This window comes from Ornithorhynchus anatinus, chromosome 18 (genome assembly GCF_004115215.2).
Source record: "Ornithorhynchus anatinus isolate Pmale09 chromosome 18, mOrnAna1.pri.v4, whole genome shotgun sequence".
Lineage (NCBI taxonomy): Eukaryota > Metazoa > Chordata > Mammalia > Monotremata > Ornithorhynchidae > Ornithorhynchus > Ornithorhynchus anatinus.
This window is the reverse complement of record NC_041745.1, coordinates 9154420-9172105: the sequence shown is the minus strand read 5'-3', so window position 1 is coordinate 9172105 and position 17686 is coordinate 9154420. Positions and strand designations below refer to the sequence as shown.

Genomic DNA, 17686 nt, shown 5'->3' with positions numbered 1-17686 from the left:
ATCACCACCACACTTCTTCCACTCCTGTGCTTGAACTGCGGAGCTCTGCTTGAGGAAATCCAGACACCAGTCTGACCTCCTCCATCTCACATAAATCCTAACCTGCTTTAAATTCTGCCCTCTCCTCTGCCTGACAATACTTCTCCATCCTTATTGACTCCCTTACCCCCTGCCAGCATCGTCTGTTTCAGATGTTTAATGCCCTCTTCAGCCACCTTCCTCCCAGCCTCCAGTCAGAAGACCTGAGTTCTAATTCTGACTCTGCCACTTGTCTTCAGTGTAACCTTGGGTAAGTCACTTCACTGCTCTGGGCCTTGGTTTCCTCCTCTGTAAAATGGGGATTCAGTGCCCGTTCTCCCTCCCATGTAGTCCGTGGGACAGGGATTGTGTCCAACCTGATTATCCTGTTTCTACCCAGAGAAGTAATGTGGCTCAGTGGAAAGAGCCCTGGCTTGGGAGTCAGAGGATGTAGGTTTTAATCCCGGCTCCGCCGCTCGTCTGTTGTGTGACCTTGGGCAAGCCATGTAACTTCTCTGTGCCTGAATTACCTCATTTGTAAAATGGGGTTTAAGACTGTGAGCCCCACGTGGGACAACCTGATTACCTTGTATCTACCCCAGTACTTAGAACAGTGCTTGGCACATAGTAAGCACTAGGAGAAGCAGCGTGGCTCAATGGAAAGAGCCCGGGCTTTGGAGTCAGAGGACATGGGTTCTAATCCCAGCTCTGCCGCTCGCCAGCTGTGTGACTTTGGGCAAGTCACTTAACTTCTCTGTGCTTCAGTTCCCTCATCTGTAAAATGGGGATTAAAACTGCAAGCCCCTCGTGGGACAACCTGATCACCTTGTATCCCCCCAGTGCTTAGAACAGTGCTTTGCACATTGTAAGTGCTTAACAAATACCATTATTATCTTTAGTGGTCTTATTTCCCCAGCAGTTAGTACATATTTGGCATGTAGTAAGTGCTTAATGAGTTCCGCAGTTATTAGTATTATGAACCATGGAACAATTTGTTTTATAATCTAAAATCTGAATCTATGAACTAAATAATAATTATTTAAAATAAGGATGACAGTAGCGTTTCACATAAACAAACCATTTAACCCAGACCATAAGGTATGTCAACTGTTGATTCAATGGAAAGAACCCCTCCCTGGGAAGCAGAAAACCTGGGATCTAGTCCCAGTTCTACCTGATGGGCGTTACGGCATTGGTGGTGAAGATTTCTAACCGAAGATGGACAGAACCAGCAGGAATCCTAAAAACTGCCAGCTTATAATGGGCAAAGTTCCAGTGGTTAGCGAGGCAGTGGTGCTACAGCTAAGCTGGTGTGGGCATGGATCGTGTCTACCAGCTCTGTTGTAGTATCCTCTCTCCAAATGCTTCAAACAGTGCTCTGCACACAGTAAGCGCCGAATAAATACCATTGATTGACTGCTGTCGTCACTTCAGCCATACGTGGGCTCTGCAAGTGCAGAACCTTTTGCTATTTGCTTCTTGCTCTTTTGTAGGTATTTATTAAGCACTTACCATGTGCCAGGCCCTGTACTAAGCACTGCGGTAGATACAAGCTGATCAGGGTGGACACAATCCATGTCCCACATGGGGCTCAGAGTTTTAAACCCCATTTTACAGATGACCAGTCAAGTGGCAGAGCTGGGACTAGAACCCAGATCCTCTGATTCCTGAGTCAATGCTCTTTCCTCTAGGCCACGTTGCTTCTCTATACTCTAGGCTGTAAGCTCGTTGTAGCTGTTTATTCTTATATTGTACTCTCCCAAGCACTTAGTACTCTGCTCTGCACTTAGTAAGTGCTCCAAAAAATACAACTGGCTGAGTGCCTACACTACATGCTGCACGCCATCCCCCAGAAGAGCCAAGAGAGTACAAGTGGGGGTGTGCCACCTACTTTTACTGCGATCAATTCTCCTGTAGTAAAATCAATTCTTTGGTACTAGGATTGATTCTTCTGTCCTATAATTGATTCCTGAAATCTCAGGACTAAGGCTTCACCCTCCTTCCCAACAGGAGACTCCATCATTCCATACAAAAATGCTACGTATCAACAGGCAATTTGCAACCCCAAAGAAGTGAAAAACCTAGGAGGGAAGGGCCCGCCCGCTAGATTATAAATACAATGAGAGAAGGGGGCCGCATCCCATACTTCTATATGTTTCCAAGCTCTGAGTGCAATGTTGTGTGCACGGTACTTACTTAACAAATGCTGCTATTGCTGTTAGACCATACCTGAATTTGCTGTATTCCATCCACGTCGTATGGCAAGGATCCATAGCGGCGAAGATCTGTTTGATCTCTCTGGCGCTGGGTCCTCCTACAGCTTTCAGTTTGTTTAGGATGACTTTGACATTGGCCATAGGGAACTGGGAGTGGGAAAAAAAGTTTAAGTAAATGAATGAATACACCGGGAGTTTTTTCAGGTCTAACACTCCTCAAAGTTGAGGTAAATATGATTTCTTAGTGTGGGCAGGGAACGTGCCTACCACGTCTGTTGTCTGGTACTCTCTCAAGTGTTTAGTACGGTGCTCTGCACCCAGTAGGCACTCAATAAATACCATTGATCATCTGATCTCTAAGGCTTTAGGGAAACTTAGACCTGCCTTTGTATCCCCTCTGGAAATACATCCAGAGCCTTTCCTTTAAGCTAGAGAAATTGGGCCTAGCTTAGCGTATTTAACAAGGCAAACATGAGAATAAAGTAACCTTCAAGTGTTCAATTTTCGAAACAAGCAAAGAAAGTAAATTTGTATAAAAATCATCTATCCTTGCTGCCAAATGGCCCAGCGTTGCTTTTTCCCCCATCCATTTTTATCACCTAGATATTATGGAGTTGTTCTCATCTCTTTCAGTTGATGAGATCTGTTAGATAAGCATCTGCAGAGAGCCTTACAGGGCATTAAGAGTAATACCTTCAGCCACCTGCCTAAACCCTGCTTCAGTCCAAAAGCCACTGACTTCTAAGAGACAGTCTTAAAATGATGTGCACATCTGTCTCCAGGGACATCCATATAACATCCCGCTTTTACAGTCCTGCAAGAAGGAAAGTTTGCACAACTGACTTTAAAAGTTATTTTACCTCTTTTTTCAAATGTTTGTACCTTGCTGCTTTTCTTATAACATAGGCACTCGGACTTGGAAGGCAAAGATGACATTTACTTGCAAAACAATAAAGATTATCAAATCCGAATGGCAGCGCCTAAAATCACATTTAGTCTAAACTGTATGTTTTGGAACATACATAGTTTATGGTTTTGCTATGACTCGAAGCCTAAACATCTCAGATAGAGAAATGATTTAATATGTAAAGATTTATTTTAGCAACTTACCTCACTGGAGTGTCATGAGGATAAATGCAATTATACTTGCACTCCATTTGGAGATGATATACAATATTCTCAAAATGTAAGTTAACTACATTTGAGGCCTCATTAAAATTTTGGGAAAATTATTTACATATGTTCATATTCTAAAAATGCTTTTGAAGACAGGTGCTGAAGCATATAAAACCAATTTAGAATACATTACAATGAAAAAGTTACATACAAATTTACAATAATTTTATTTCTTCTGAAGCCCTTGATTAAAACATCATTAACATTCCTCCATTCCCCTTTCCTTGCTGACAGCATTTGGCAGTTATTTTTAAGAAATGCTTGTTTTGACTTCTTCCTCACTAAAATGCTACCGTTTTTGCCAGAGCCTCAGGTGATTACTGTTTTGGAAAGTGGCAACCATAACAATTACTGGGCTTCCTTGAGGCTTCTTTTGGGTTGGTGTCTACTCTTTTAGTAGCAGAGTGTGCAAATTAACTGGGATAGGACAAAATGGATTGCAAGTTATTCTTTATTTTTTTATTCTTTCTTACAATGGTTGCATTTCCTTCTAAAAACAGTGTGGGTCAGCAGAAAAATCAGGAAACTCGATTCAGCTGTGAGTTTGCATCCCAGCTGTGTCTTGAATTCCTGATACTAGGAAGCAAATGAACCAATGCATAAACAGACTCAAGGCAATCAACGGGTCTCTGAGAAGATCCTGTGGTTACAAGATACTTATTCATTATACTTGCTAGGCTCCTGACTGAGTTAATTTGAGCCTGGTGCCTGGAAGGAGAGACACAGCGCATATTTCTACACCAACAAAAGTTGCAAAAAGTCACCTCATCTGCATGCTTCTCCATATAGTTGAAAGTATATTCATCCGTCTTCACCAAGAGAAAGTTGTGACCATGGAAACAAACCCTGGCTCCGACAAAGAGATCCTGAGCCTTGTAGAACTCTGAGGGTTCACTCTTATAGACTTCCTGTCCAGGCTTCTTAATACGACCTCTTTCCAAGAACTTCCCTCCAATCACCCCTGGAAAAAGATGATTTTAAATAATGAGTTTTATGGTTCATGGAAGAATAGGGATGCTTTGCCTTTTTATACTGTCACCTTATGATTTTTTTTTAATCTCAAGCCAAACAGCTTCTCAGCCTAAAGTGAATGCTATGAGACCTTCACACTCACCTGTACAGTCTGCAGCACATGCCTCCTGACCATCCCCGCCACTATCGGGGTGTTTTAGGAAAATATGAAATCTACTCCCCTCTCTTTTATTAGCTTTTCCAATTCAAATCAATCAGTGGTATTTACTGAGTGCTTACTGTGTGCAGAACACTGTTCTAAGCACTTGGGAGAGTACAAAACAACAGACATTTCCTGACCTCAAATCCAATATTAGGGACACATACAAAGAACCTACCTCCTACCTCAAAAATGGTCTGTCCCATGAAACAACCCCTGAATTCCAGTGCCAGTGGATGAGCACAGACCTGGGAGTCAGAAGGACCTGGGTTCTAATCCTGGGCTCCACCATTTGTCTGCTGTTTCCTTGGGCAAGTAACTTCTTTGTGCTGCACTTACCTCACCTGTAAAATGGGGATTACGACAGTGAGTCCCAGGCGGGCCATGGACTGCGTCAACCTGATTAGCTGGTATCTACCCCAGTGCCTGGCACATAGTAAGCATTTAACGAATACCATAAAAACAGAAAAGTGTAGGAGTAGAGGTCAGCAGAATGACTTCCTATTTTCCATAGGCATGCCTACAATTCTTCTACATGTAGGATCCACTGGAGTCAATAGAACAGCCACAGGAAGAGGGTCCGAATTTTCTGAATGTCCATCTCCTTCGGTGGTGTCACCAAGGATTGGCTTTCAGAGCTCCGAGTAGTGAGACAATGGGGGAAACAATGATGAAAGTTTCCCCATAAAGACAAGGTAACTCAATCCTGATTTATGTCTCCTCTCAAGTTCAGGCCTCGGTCTTTCGTGAGTAGAGGCTATGGCTACATGCCTCTCGGGTCGCCTGACTCTGCCGTAGGCTGGGAGTGACAAATTCCTATGGCATTCACTACCGCCAGAAGTTAAAGGCTATTGTATCAGCACCCTGCAATGCCCGCATTCCTATTGGCATGTGTTTTAGCAGACTTAGCAACAATCTGAGCAGCAGAGAAGCCCTGAGGATGAAACTGAATTCATTCTTGCCTCTGGTGGTTGGGCCAACAACAGTATATTGTCCTTAATATACAGTTTCTTAACGTGAAGATGTAAAAGAAACATTTGTAAAATATGCTATTTCTTATGGTATTAAGCACTTACTATGTGTAAAACACATTGTTTTACACTTCGGTGTAGGTACCGGTTAATTTAGGTCAGACATAGTCCCTGTCCCACATGGGGCTCAAAACCTAAGTAGGAGGGAGAACAGGTATTGAATCCTATAGTTTACATTTGGGGAAATGGAGGCATAGATAAGTCAAGTGACTTGCCCAATATCACAAAGCAAGCAACCGGCAGAACCAGTATTAGAACCCAGGTCCTCTGACTCCCAGGCCCATGCTCTTTCCACTAGGCCATGCTGTTATTAGGATTAGAATATATAGAATTACATTCTGTAATACATTTGTTAAAGATTACCATATTCAATATGAACTAGACTTGCTCCTGAAAGCTAGAGTCAGTTTCTTGCTTCTTGTTGAATTACACACTCAGCAGCAAATGGGCCTATCTCTATGCCACTGTATATAGGTTGCACTTAGAAAAGTTCAGAAGGCTGTCTCTGTGAATGCAAGACTTGAACTACTTGAGTCAGAAGTCTACTGGAGGAATTAAGTAGTGAAATTAAACTGGAAAATCAAACAATGTATTATGGCAATGGGGTGAAGTCTAGTTTAAGATTGAATCTTCATGTTTTTTTCTCAGTTTTATAGTTTAATCTCAACACATCCTTGTGAACCTAGAAGGCAGCACTCCCATGAATGTGCCACACTGAACTACTGGAATGCCTTCACCCCAACCCTGGGATTTATCTTAGGTACCAAAGGAAATGCCTGGTTTCCACTGAAAGAAAATCACAAGAGAAAATGCAAAGCAGCCTACCCTGTTACCCTCACAGCCCAATCCTTCTGCTGAACTCAGGTTTATTATACAAAAGGCATTTAATTTCTTAATCTACAGAGAATCTTTCACTTAGGGAGGAAGGGGAGGAATGGGGAGGGGAGAGGTGATTATGAATTAGGAGTATAAGCCCCTGTTGAAAGATTGTCAGGCACATTTTCCTTGAGAGAGGCTTAGAAGATTAGCATTCAGATTTTAAGTCTTCTTACCTGAGTTTCTCTGTGGCGGCTCAAAGACCGAAATAGAGTCATCGCTGAGGAAAAATGAAACAACAAACTTTCTTTCCCTGTCAACAGGGTCATCAGTGATGAATTTTGCAATAAATCGAAGGATATTACTCTCACCGCCAAAGCTAAGTGGAAAAGAGAAAAGGAAAATGAAAGTTTTATTTGATACAGGACACAAATTTTTTTCAGATAGAAGTGCCTTGTATCCTTGGCCTGTAAACAATATGAAGAACCCAGAACTCTCATACATGAATAAACCTACCAAATACCATTAAAATTGTGGTAATGCTTTAGGTAAGACCAAAAATAGTAAGCAATAGGACAGTGATATTTAGCATCTCTAGACTCTAAACATGTGGGCAGGGAATGTATCTACCAACCCTGTTGTACTGTACTTTCCCAAGCACTTAATACAGAGTTCTGTACACAGGAAGTGGTCAATAAATACCACTGATTGACATTTTTCTTTGATACATAAAAATATATGGCCCTTGCCAAGTCTCTGGACTCACTAACTCCATGATTATAGCTGTGTAGGAAAGAAAAAATTATTTTGGAAAATTCCTTAATAGATTTCTTATTGGCACAAAGCTTCCAGGTTCACTTTCAATCAGACTGGGAATGGCAATCAGTTTATTACCTATATTTTGAGACTGCTCAAAATGTTGCTCCAGCTGTTTGGATGAACCCTTGAGATAGAGGTTCAGGGCAAATAGACATGTTGCCTAAGGGCTCCGTTGCCCCCTTCACTCCCCCCTCAGCCTTTTCCCCTTCATCAGTGTGCAGCCCTCTCCCCACCACACACACACATACACACACTCTCTCTCTGTCTCTCCTGTCATAGAAGGCACAATAAAATTTTCAAACTCCTTCATTATCTGAATTGTTGTCTGCGCCAATTTGGTTTCCTTCTGTCCATTATAGATTCAAAAAGGTCTCCTGACTCCCAACACTAAATCTCTGGGCTGTTAATACATACCAGCCAACTGACCTTAATTGCTGAAGAATAGGGGAAACATCAAACAGTACCCATACCTGGCCTCTGGACATTAGATTAAATGCCCTATATTAGTCTTGAAATGAGTATAAAATAACTTCTACCTCCAGTCCACACCCCTCTCCAAAAGACATATAAGGAAAAATCTGATTCTTCCCAGGTGAGTAGACAAGTGACTATTTATAAGGGTGTTCTATTTAGATCTGGGAGTAGATGCAATATTCAAGCTGATTCACTGAATCCAAGAATTGAAACCCCAGTGTTATGATCTAACATCCTATGCAATCTGCTCTGCTAGTGTATGAAATTTCAAGTTTTGCACTAGCCCTCCTTCAGAGGAATTGGTCTTTTGATATGAAAGAGGTACCACTTCTACTAGAAAGAAGTAAGCTTTGGATAGTATAATAAGTTATGAAGGAACAAATTTCTAGTGGAATTTTCAGGTCTGACATTAAATATGTCTTAATTCTGAAAACCAAAATTAGTTTAACTTAAGGCTCTCTTCACAACAAAATCAACAGGGAAATCACCTCAGAAAGCACTGTAAACAAAATGGATATAGATGACTTTTTTAAAATGTTGGAAAGGAAAATGACCAGAGAAAGAAATGATTTACAGAAGCTGTTGCCCGGCATCAGAAACAAGTCAGAATAAAAATGAACATTTGAAGTTTGAAAATATTATTATTCAGTTATTAACACCACCAGTCTGGGAACAGTCACCTTACTGCTGATACATGAAGCCATCTATGACTTCTGTGAACCACCCTAAACACATGGTAATTAAAAATTTTATAACTGCCCCTCTAAATTATTTGGAGCCTCATGCAGAATATTTCATCTGTCTCAAAATAGAGATGCTTGACTTAAGATTTCTGACCATTCAATCATCTTATTTAGAGCCATTCTGCTTTTACTGGCTCTTGCAGTTTCAAGACCTCAGATTGTTTAAGCTTACACACAAGCCTCACCACTGCAGTGCATCAGTTGCCATGGAAACGACAGTATGTCATCCTACTGGGTGGAGATTTTTGGAAGCATACTCCTGGCTCAGTGCGAGGAGTGGGGAGAAGGAAACCAAATTGGAGAAGACCACCGTTACAGCAACAATTCAGTTAATGAAGCAGTTCGAAAATTTTAATATGGCTTCCGTGACCACTTGTCTTACGCAGCAGAATTACACACCTTTCCAACACCAACAATATTGAAAAGGCTAGCACGTATGTATGCAGCCTCCTTTGAAGGAAAACTGCAAAAATATGATTCCTCAAATTCCAGAATCCAGAGGACCCTGATTTTATTGAATTTTATTCAATTGGGAGAATTTTTTCCATTCATTTCAAACTGAGAAATGTGTCCCCACTTCTCAAATGGCTAACACTGAAGACTGTTCAGTTACTAGCCCCAAGAGTATAAGCAATAACCACACATCGCTGGGCTCCAAGAATTACCTATTTCTCATGCTCTGCTTTTAGGGCCCTGGACTATGTTGTCTAGAAGATCAGGTTCTGAGCTCCAGTTCTGCCACTGGTTTGCTGTACAACTTCAGCCAAGTCATGCAAGCACTCTGGGCATCAGCATTCTCATGCATAAAATGGAAATCATCATCATCCCCTCCTCTCTGTCCCTCAAAGCAAAGTTGTGAGAATAGATGTGAAAGCCAAATTCAACTTACTAGTAATATAAGATTTTTTGCATTTTTCAGCATATTTATGGTATTTATTAAGGAGTTATTATATGCCAAACACTGAACTAAGCTCTGGGGTAGATACAAGCTAATCAGGTTGGACATGGTCCAGGTACCACACTGGGCTCCCAGTCAATCCCCATTTTACAAATGAGGTAACTGACATTGAGAAGTGAAGTGACTTGTCCATAGCAAGTGGCAGAGCTGGGACCCAGGTCCTTCTGACTCCCAGGCTCGTGCTCTAACCCCTAGGCCACTCACAGTACATACATACAAACAAACACAAAGGATGTGGAGAGAGAGAACAGCAGCAATCTCTCCCAACCAGACTGCATTCAAATAAAGGGTGGCTGTAATCTTTCCCTTCTCTCCCTAGACTATCCTCCCTTTCCCCTTTTAAGCTTCCTCCTCCTCATCATTTCCCTGATGTAAGACTTCCATTTTCAGCTTGAGGAGACAGTGCAACATCCATCCATGCATTGCAACTTGACCAGTCTAGGATGATTTCTTTCTACAGTGCCTCTTCTCCCTAGCGAAACCAAAGCTGAAAGCACTCAAAAATGATGGCCCAGGGAAGTACTTCTGAAGTACTTCAGAAATAGTCTTAATTGATAGCCTACATTTTCAAAGCACAAACAAATTTGCAGGTCAGCAAACCCGACCAGATGACTCACTTAATAAAATGCAGTTTGATGTTCTAGGCCTAGAAACAGTGAAATTTTTCAATAGCATAGTTTGTCAAAGAGCAAGAAGCATGCAAGTTGCCACATGGGTGAAATGTGAAATATTTAGAGCCAAGACTTGAGAAACCTTGAATTTGGGAAGGTATTAAGCAAGGGAATAATAGAACAAATTTACATTGCATTATGTACGTGAGAAAGCCAAATAATATGGGGAGTTCTACCACAGTGAGGTGGTGGTTAGGTTCTTGAGGAAACTCCTCTTATGGGGAAATCCTAAATCCTCTTTTCTGTGGTATTTGTTAAGCACTTATTATGTCAGGCACTGTTCTAAGCGCTGGAGCAGATACAAAGTAATCAAGTAAGACACAGTCCCTGTCCCACAAGGGGCTCACAGTCTTAATCCCCATTTTACAGAAGAGGTAACTGAAACACAGAGAAGTGAAGTGACTTGTCCGAGATCATACAGCAGACAAGTGGTGAAGCCGGGATTAGAACCCAGGTCCCTCTGACTCTCAGGCCCAAGATCTACCCACTAGGCCATGCTGCTTCTCTTGGCTCTTGCTCTCCTGCCTCCAATAAGGCTTCCCCACCTAACTCTCACCATCCCAAACAATATCAACCCAAAGTCTGCCTCTTACACTTACGTGTTCGTTTATAACCACCCTCGGCACTTGTGTACATGTTTAATCAGTGGCATTATGCCCTAATAGATTTGTGTTGTGAGAACATTCACAAATAATTCCATTACATTTATCCCAGTTGTGTAGTAAAAGCCTATGCCACAGCAGAACGTAGACTATCCACCATCATTACATGTCACCCAGCAGAAATTCCAAGCGGAAATGGAGCAATTATCTGACAAATAATCAGTCATCTGATACCTGTCTTTTTCCATGAACTTCTTGAAGTCTTTTTGGGGAGGTTTGGGCAGGATTCCTACACAGGAACAAAGGGAGTCCTCTTCAGAACCAAAGCCGTTGTACGGTGGAAGGGTCTTTTCTGGCTTTGGACAAGGAGCGGCTTTACATGGGACCGGGGTAAACGTCTCTGTAACACAAGAAAAAAAAAAATCCTGGTTTTTGTTTTGCTCTGATAATGACTAGTTTTGAAAGACTCAATGTGTTTCTGGATGAAGAAGAGCTGTATTTCAGACAGTCTCAAACGCAAGAGAAAGAACTCCCGTCAGAGTCTGCTTTGTTCATGTTTACAGTAACTGGAAAATTGACTAAATGGTCACCATGGATTCAATGCAGAAAAAAAAAATCAAGTCTAAATGGCAAGAATAAACATTTATCCTTTGCCTTCACATCTCTAGCTAAATACTTGGAGTGTGATCATTTTCCTGGGTTTCCCCTCAGGTTTCAAGAGGAGAGGACAGAAAGGTTGGGTAAATTCCTCAAATGTACAGAATGCTTTGGTTTTTAAGTTTTATCTCTGCTTTTGACCTACCCACAAAAAAGCAAACAAAAAAACCTAGTTTCTAAGTTCATTCACTGGCTAAGAAAATGAAATGCAAACGTCTTCCTCAGACAGACCTGTGGCTAAATTTCTCCCTTCCTTCCCTTATCTTACCTGTAAGTCCTTTTCCTCCCAAAAGCCTGTGTACATACACCCCGTTGACTTCCTCTCTCCTAGCGGAAAGAACATGAGCCTGAGAGTCAGAGGACCTGGGTTCTAATTGTGCCTCTGCCACATGTCTGCCGTGTGACCTTAGGCAAGTCACTTAACTTCTTTTTGCCCAAGTTACCACATCTGTAAAATGGGCATTAGATGCTATTCCCTCTTACGTAGATTGTGAGCTCCATGTGGGGCAGGGACTGTGTCCAACCTGGATAACGTATATCTACCCCAGTACTTAGAATAGTGTTTGGCACATAGTAAGCACTTAAGTATTATTATTATTATGTCCAATCATGCCATCATAATTAAAAGTCATCTCTCAACTGCTGCTCCACGCTGCCTCTGTTGCAATCTAAAAACTGCAATGTAAATCCATCCTGCAGTATACTGAAACTGCTCCAAAAATCATTATTTGCCCACTTAAGAAATGTAAGTAAAAATTTTGTCTATGATTTTACCACCCTGTATAGCTAAATTGGATGTTAGGTTCCCCCAAAATGCATCTGGGGCTTTGAATTATCCTGTTTGGTTTTCAATATTTATCAAATCAAATTCTCCATTTCACATAGTATTGGTTTGGCATGGCTAAGGCGTAATGCTCAAAGCTAAAAGCAGCACAGTTTTTTTCTGGGCATCATCTAGAATAAAGTTCATCATCTAGAATAAAGGTCTAGCCCATTCCATTACATTGATCCTGGAATGGCAAGGGAGATTTCAGGGGACCCCAGAAAGAACTACCTATTCTAATTCCTTCCCCATACACTGGTAATCATTAGAATTTTATAAAACTAAGATTTCTTCTTCAGTGAAATTTTGCTTTCACTAAAGGTATGATGGGATGAATAGTAAAAACGTAACACATCACTTTCCAGGAAAGGGAGAATGAATGGTAAATTAGAGTATCTGACCCATCCAACACTGTATAGGGTGGAGATCTTGACAGACTAAAAAGTTTTCATTCCTTTTGACCATTTGTAGCTTCTCTCTGAAACGTTTTTCACCAACAATCAGTAGTATCTATTGCACACTCAATGTACACAGAACACCTGTAAGCACTCGGAAGAACACAGAGAACACAAAGATCTGACAATCTAGCAGAGATAGGCTCACTGAAATAAATCATAGATACTGTTTAGAACCTGCCAGTAGGAAGTACCTACTATTTCATAAAGGAAATTTCACAGTATGCATTCCACTCCCTGACTATATCCTTAAATACAATTGTTTCTAATCCTCTTGGAACAGATATTACTCAAGACCTCTTAGAGAGAGAGTACATATTTATGAAAGCCCTCTTGGCCTCTCTGGAAGACTGTCAATCATATTTACTGAGCGCTTACTCCATGCAGAGCACTGTATTAGGCGCTTGGGAGAGTACAATATAACAGAGTTGGTAGGCACATTCCCTGGAGTCAAGTAGACACGGGATATCTAAATTATCTACAGTTAAAAAAGCAACGTGTGGTCTCCCTCGGGGCCAGAGAGGCATCTGTGAAGAGTGGAAACCTGAGGAAAGGGTACAAATCCAAAGCAGTGCAAAAACTCATTCATGGAAGGCTTGTTCTACTTGGAAGCTTCCAGAAACACGTTTTGGGCAAACATACATTCATGGTAGCATATTACCAAAATTAATATACCAGAATGCAATGCTTTTGAATCATCTGTGAGAAAGTGCAGGATGTGTCCAGGAAGTTAGTTATATAAAAAATGCCTGATAAAGTCATAACACATCCCACATATAGCACACGCTGAACTGGAAAACCAAGCATCGTCAGACTAATCAATCAGATTCACTGAGTGCTTACTGTGTGCAGAGCACTGTACTAAGCGCTTGGAAGAGTACGCTATAACAGAGTTGGTAGATGCCTTCCCTGCCCACAACACGCTTACAGTTTGCAGGGGTGGGCAGGCAGTAATATAAATAAATTATGGATACGTCCGTAAATGCTGTGGGGCTGAGGGAGGGAGACTATATGTTGGATTGCCGAGTGATCAAATGTGCATTCTGTAGCTCACAAGAATAGCAGGTTTTCTAACAGGTTCTTTTCCCAATACCGCAATTTTTTTGGTGGATTAACTACTGAAAATGGCTTAATATTTTCTTACACTCCAATAGCGCCACCTTGTGCATGACCACGGCACAGAGTTCCGTTTGCCACAGTGGGGGCTGCACTATGCCTAGCATTTGCAGCCTTTAACATGGCAGTACAAAACTGGGACTGTTAATGGTACTTTCTCGTAGCAGTGCTCAGAAATTCACAGTGCTCTATGTGCCCATCCGAATACACTAAATAGCTCTGGCAGTTGGTAAAATACAAGTTTCCTGTCTTTTCAATTGTCCAGGTTAAGCAATTCCAGGACAAGGATTCTGCACGGCTGCATAACTTGACCCTCTTTAAAATTAGGCTCCGCCATTCCCTAAAGCCTCCCCACCCAAAGCCTTAAAGCCATGCAGACTGAAGTTGGGGATGCACAGACTACAATCTCTCTGTGGTATTTATTGAGCGCCTGCTGTGGGCAGAGCATTTTACTAAGCGCCTGGGAGAGTCCAATATAACAGAGTTGGTAGACCTGTTTCCTGCCCACGAAGAGCTTACGGTCTACAAGCGCCTTGAAGGCGGGCGTTTGTCCACCAACTCAATTGCACTGCAGTCTCCCTAAGTGCTTAGTACGGTGCTCTACACACCGTAAGCATTCAGTAAATACCATTGATTGATTGATGGATTAAAGAGGAAATAGGGCCAAGAGGGTTTTACGAATCAGATCTTAGAAATCTAGATTTCAGTTAGATTAGATAGAGAAGCAACATGGTCTTGTGGCAAGAGCACAGGCTTGAGAGTAAGAGGTCCATCACTCGTCTGCTCCGTCCCGGCTCCGTCGCTTGTCTGCTGTGTGGCCTGGGCAAGTCACTTAACTTCTCTGTGCCTCGGTTACCTCATCTGTAAAATGGGAATTGAGACTGCGAGCTCCAGGGGGGACATCCCGGTTACCTTGTGTCTACCCCAGCACTTAGAACAGTGCTTGGCACATAGTAAGCGCTTAATACCATAATTATTATTATTATTCCTACTCCCCCTTTGTGTGGATTGATGGTCCAAAAAGGAATTAAATTCAAAGTCACTCATGAGAGGCTAACTATATTTAAGAAGTCTAATGTGTTTGGTGATTTGCAGGTCAGCAATCTAATACCTAGAGTGTCAAATAAGAGGCAAGAAGAGAAGGTTGCTATGCTAGACCCTGGGAAGAGTCTCTGATGGATCTCTGGGAGTCTTTTAAAAAAAGGGCGACTCTCCGATGCCTAAATTGAACTGGAAGGGATCTTGAGAAGCTATTACAATCATCCCTGAACTCCCTAGCAGACTTGGACCCAAGACAGAGATACTAGGAATCTTGGCCTCGGGCCTGGGCAGTTCACCATTCTCTGTGTCATTAAACCCCCTCCATCTGGCCTTCCATTCTTGTTTTCTCTGGCATTTTAAAAAGGGGAGGGTGATACAATGCTAACTATCACTGTATCATCTTTAATGATGTTGGTATTTGTTAAGCGCTTACTATGTGCAGAGCACTGTTCTAAGCGCTGGTGGAGATACAGGGTAATCAGGTTGTCCCACGTGAGGCTCACAGTTAATCACCATTTTACAGATAAGGCAACTGAGGCACAGAGAAGTGAAGTGACTTGCCCACAGTCATACAGCTGACAAGTGGCAGATCCAGGATTCGTATCATCTTTAGCGCCTGCCTTCTGGGAGCTGAGCACTGAAGTAGATACTAACCCTCAGCAAAAAAGCTCAGAAATCTACTCCTGGCCAACATTAAGGAAGTATCTGTGGGGTGGAGGTGCTTGGCTGTTCACTGGATCACAGAAAGTGGTGGGACACGGGCTGTGTCCAACCAGACAACCTTGTATTTACTCCAGCACTTAGTACAGTGCTTGACACAAAATAAGTGCTTAAAGTTCTTCCTGTGGGGCCAGATCAGGGTGGTAGACGTGAATAGGGGACCTGGTGGAATTGGGAGGCTGGAGGTTGCAGGGAAGTTGACAACTGCAGGTCTTTTTTTTTTGCTTCAAATGGCATTTGTTAAGCATTTACAATGTGCCAGGCACTGTACTAATCGCTGGGACAGATATAAGGTTGTCAGATTGGACAGTCTGTGTCCCACATGAAGCTCACAATCTTCATCTTTATTTTACAGATGAGGGAACTGAGGCACAGAAAAGTGAAGTGATCTGCCCAGGGTCACACAGTAGACAGGTGGTGGAGCCAGGATTAGAAACAGGTCCTTCTGACTCCCAGGCCCTTGCTGCTCCAACCCAATTTGTTTATAACTACCCCAGCACATAGTACAGTGCCTGGCACATAGTAAGCACTTACATACCACAATTATGATGATTCTTGAGCCTTATTGAACATTTGGCCTAACAGAAATCTGGAGCCTGTGGGATAAATTGGGCTGGTTCTAAGCGTAACAGGACAGCTAGCAACTCACATGAAAATCACAAGGTCAATACAAAGGCTCTAAAAATCTAAGTATTGGCAGGTAGTAATTTAGCCACAGCATAAAACAAAGGTAGGAATTTTCAAAGTAATTCTGACTCGTCTTTTTCTGTCAAATATCGTATTTCCAATTGCAAGTAAGCTGATGCACAAAGTGCATGACTGGTGCTCAGTAACATGAAATAATACAAGCAACTGCAAAATGTAAAAATGTGCGTTTAAATATACGCCATGTGACCGGTAAATGAGTCAGAGTGACTGAAGTTGAATTTTATATTTGCATTTTTTTTAGTTTTAGAAAACCCAGTGCTGAATTTTCTTTAAAAGCAAGATCTTAGTTTTGGGTTATTTTTTTAAGAGGTTTTTTTTTTGGTAGAATAAGAGAAAATGCTAATTTTGAAGAATCTTCAAATGAAATGGACCACAAGTGCCCCGAAAGAAATCTTATCCCAGCTAATGGAGTGGAAGGATGGATAATTCACCTCTTCCCTGGTCCTGGGCTTTTGGAAGGGCTGCTGAAAAAGTTAGAAGAGCACCAAATCTCCTTCTCCCCCAACTCCCATCTCCCTTCCCCCGCACTATCCCCTCTCCTGCTCTTCCTCTCCTCCCCTCCACTTCCTCTCTGTCTCACACCTCTCTCTTTTCTTTAATGCAACCTCAGAATTCTCAAAAGTCCTGAAAAATGAACACAATTTCATATATAAAATTAAATTAAGTCCTTTGGTTCTCTCTCTCTGCCCCCTGGTAACTATTTTTTGTTTTGCTTTTGGAGCTGCATGTTTACAATTTTCATTTAAGGCCCACCCAAAAGTGGATTTCCACCCTTACCCTCTTGACGGGTGAATGGTTGGCAGGGCACTGGGTGGCGGGGGTTGGGGGCTTGGTAAATAACAAAGAGCAGGGGGAGGAAAAGGAGGTTGAGGAAGAGCCGGTTTTACTCAATATTGGGACAGTGTCAAAGGCAGTGTACCTACTCCAGCATAGAGAACACTGTTTGACATATAGTAGGTGCTCAACAAACACCATTTTTAAAAAATGTAGGAGGAAGGACCTAGAGGCCGATTTTAGGTTCCCAGAGGAAAGTTGAGGACCTGATTCCTTACACGAGGCCCTGGAGGCGGAAAGAACTGCAGTGCTTCCATGCTTGGATGAGACAATGAGGGAGAGGAAACAAATTCAACAACCCAGTAAGAACTGGGGAAAGTTAAGGAATAAATGGAGGGGCAGCCTCCATCTTAACCGAAATGGGAAAGTAATATTTAATAATAGCCATAATAATTGTGGTATTTGTGAAGTGCTTACTATGTGCCAAACACTGGAGTGAATACAAGATAATCAGGTTGGACATGGTCCCTGTCCTATCCCTACATTAGACCTCTTCCATAGAGCTCATGGCCTTAGTGAGAGAGAAAACCAGTATCTGTCCCCAATTTTAGAGATGAGGAAACTGAGACCAGAGAAATTAAATGACTGACCCAAGGCCATATAGCAGACAAGTGGCAGACCCAAGATTAGAGCCCAA

General features: G+C 42.1%; 1 protein-coding gene across 1 annotated transcript in view; it reads right to left on the bottom strand.

Moving 5' to 3' along the window:
- The window catches only part of EFHC2 (EF-hand domain containing 2), a 60832-nt gene that overhangs the window by 17141 nt on the left and 26005 nt on the right, over positions 1–17686 (bottom strand). Inside the window, exons 8-11 of the mRNA XM_029083124.2 lie at positions 10930–11095; positions 6665–6807; positions 4175–4371; positions 2248–2381 (exon numbers count right to left, since the gene is read on the bottom strand). Coding sequence (XP_028938957.1) covers positions 2248–2381; positions 4175–4371; positions 6665–6807; positions 10930–11095 — 640 coding nt within the window. The remainder of the gene's footprint in view (positions 1–2247; positions 2382–4174; positions 4372–6664; positions 6808–10929; positions 11096–17686) is intronic.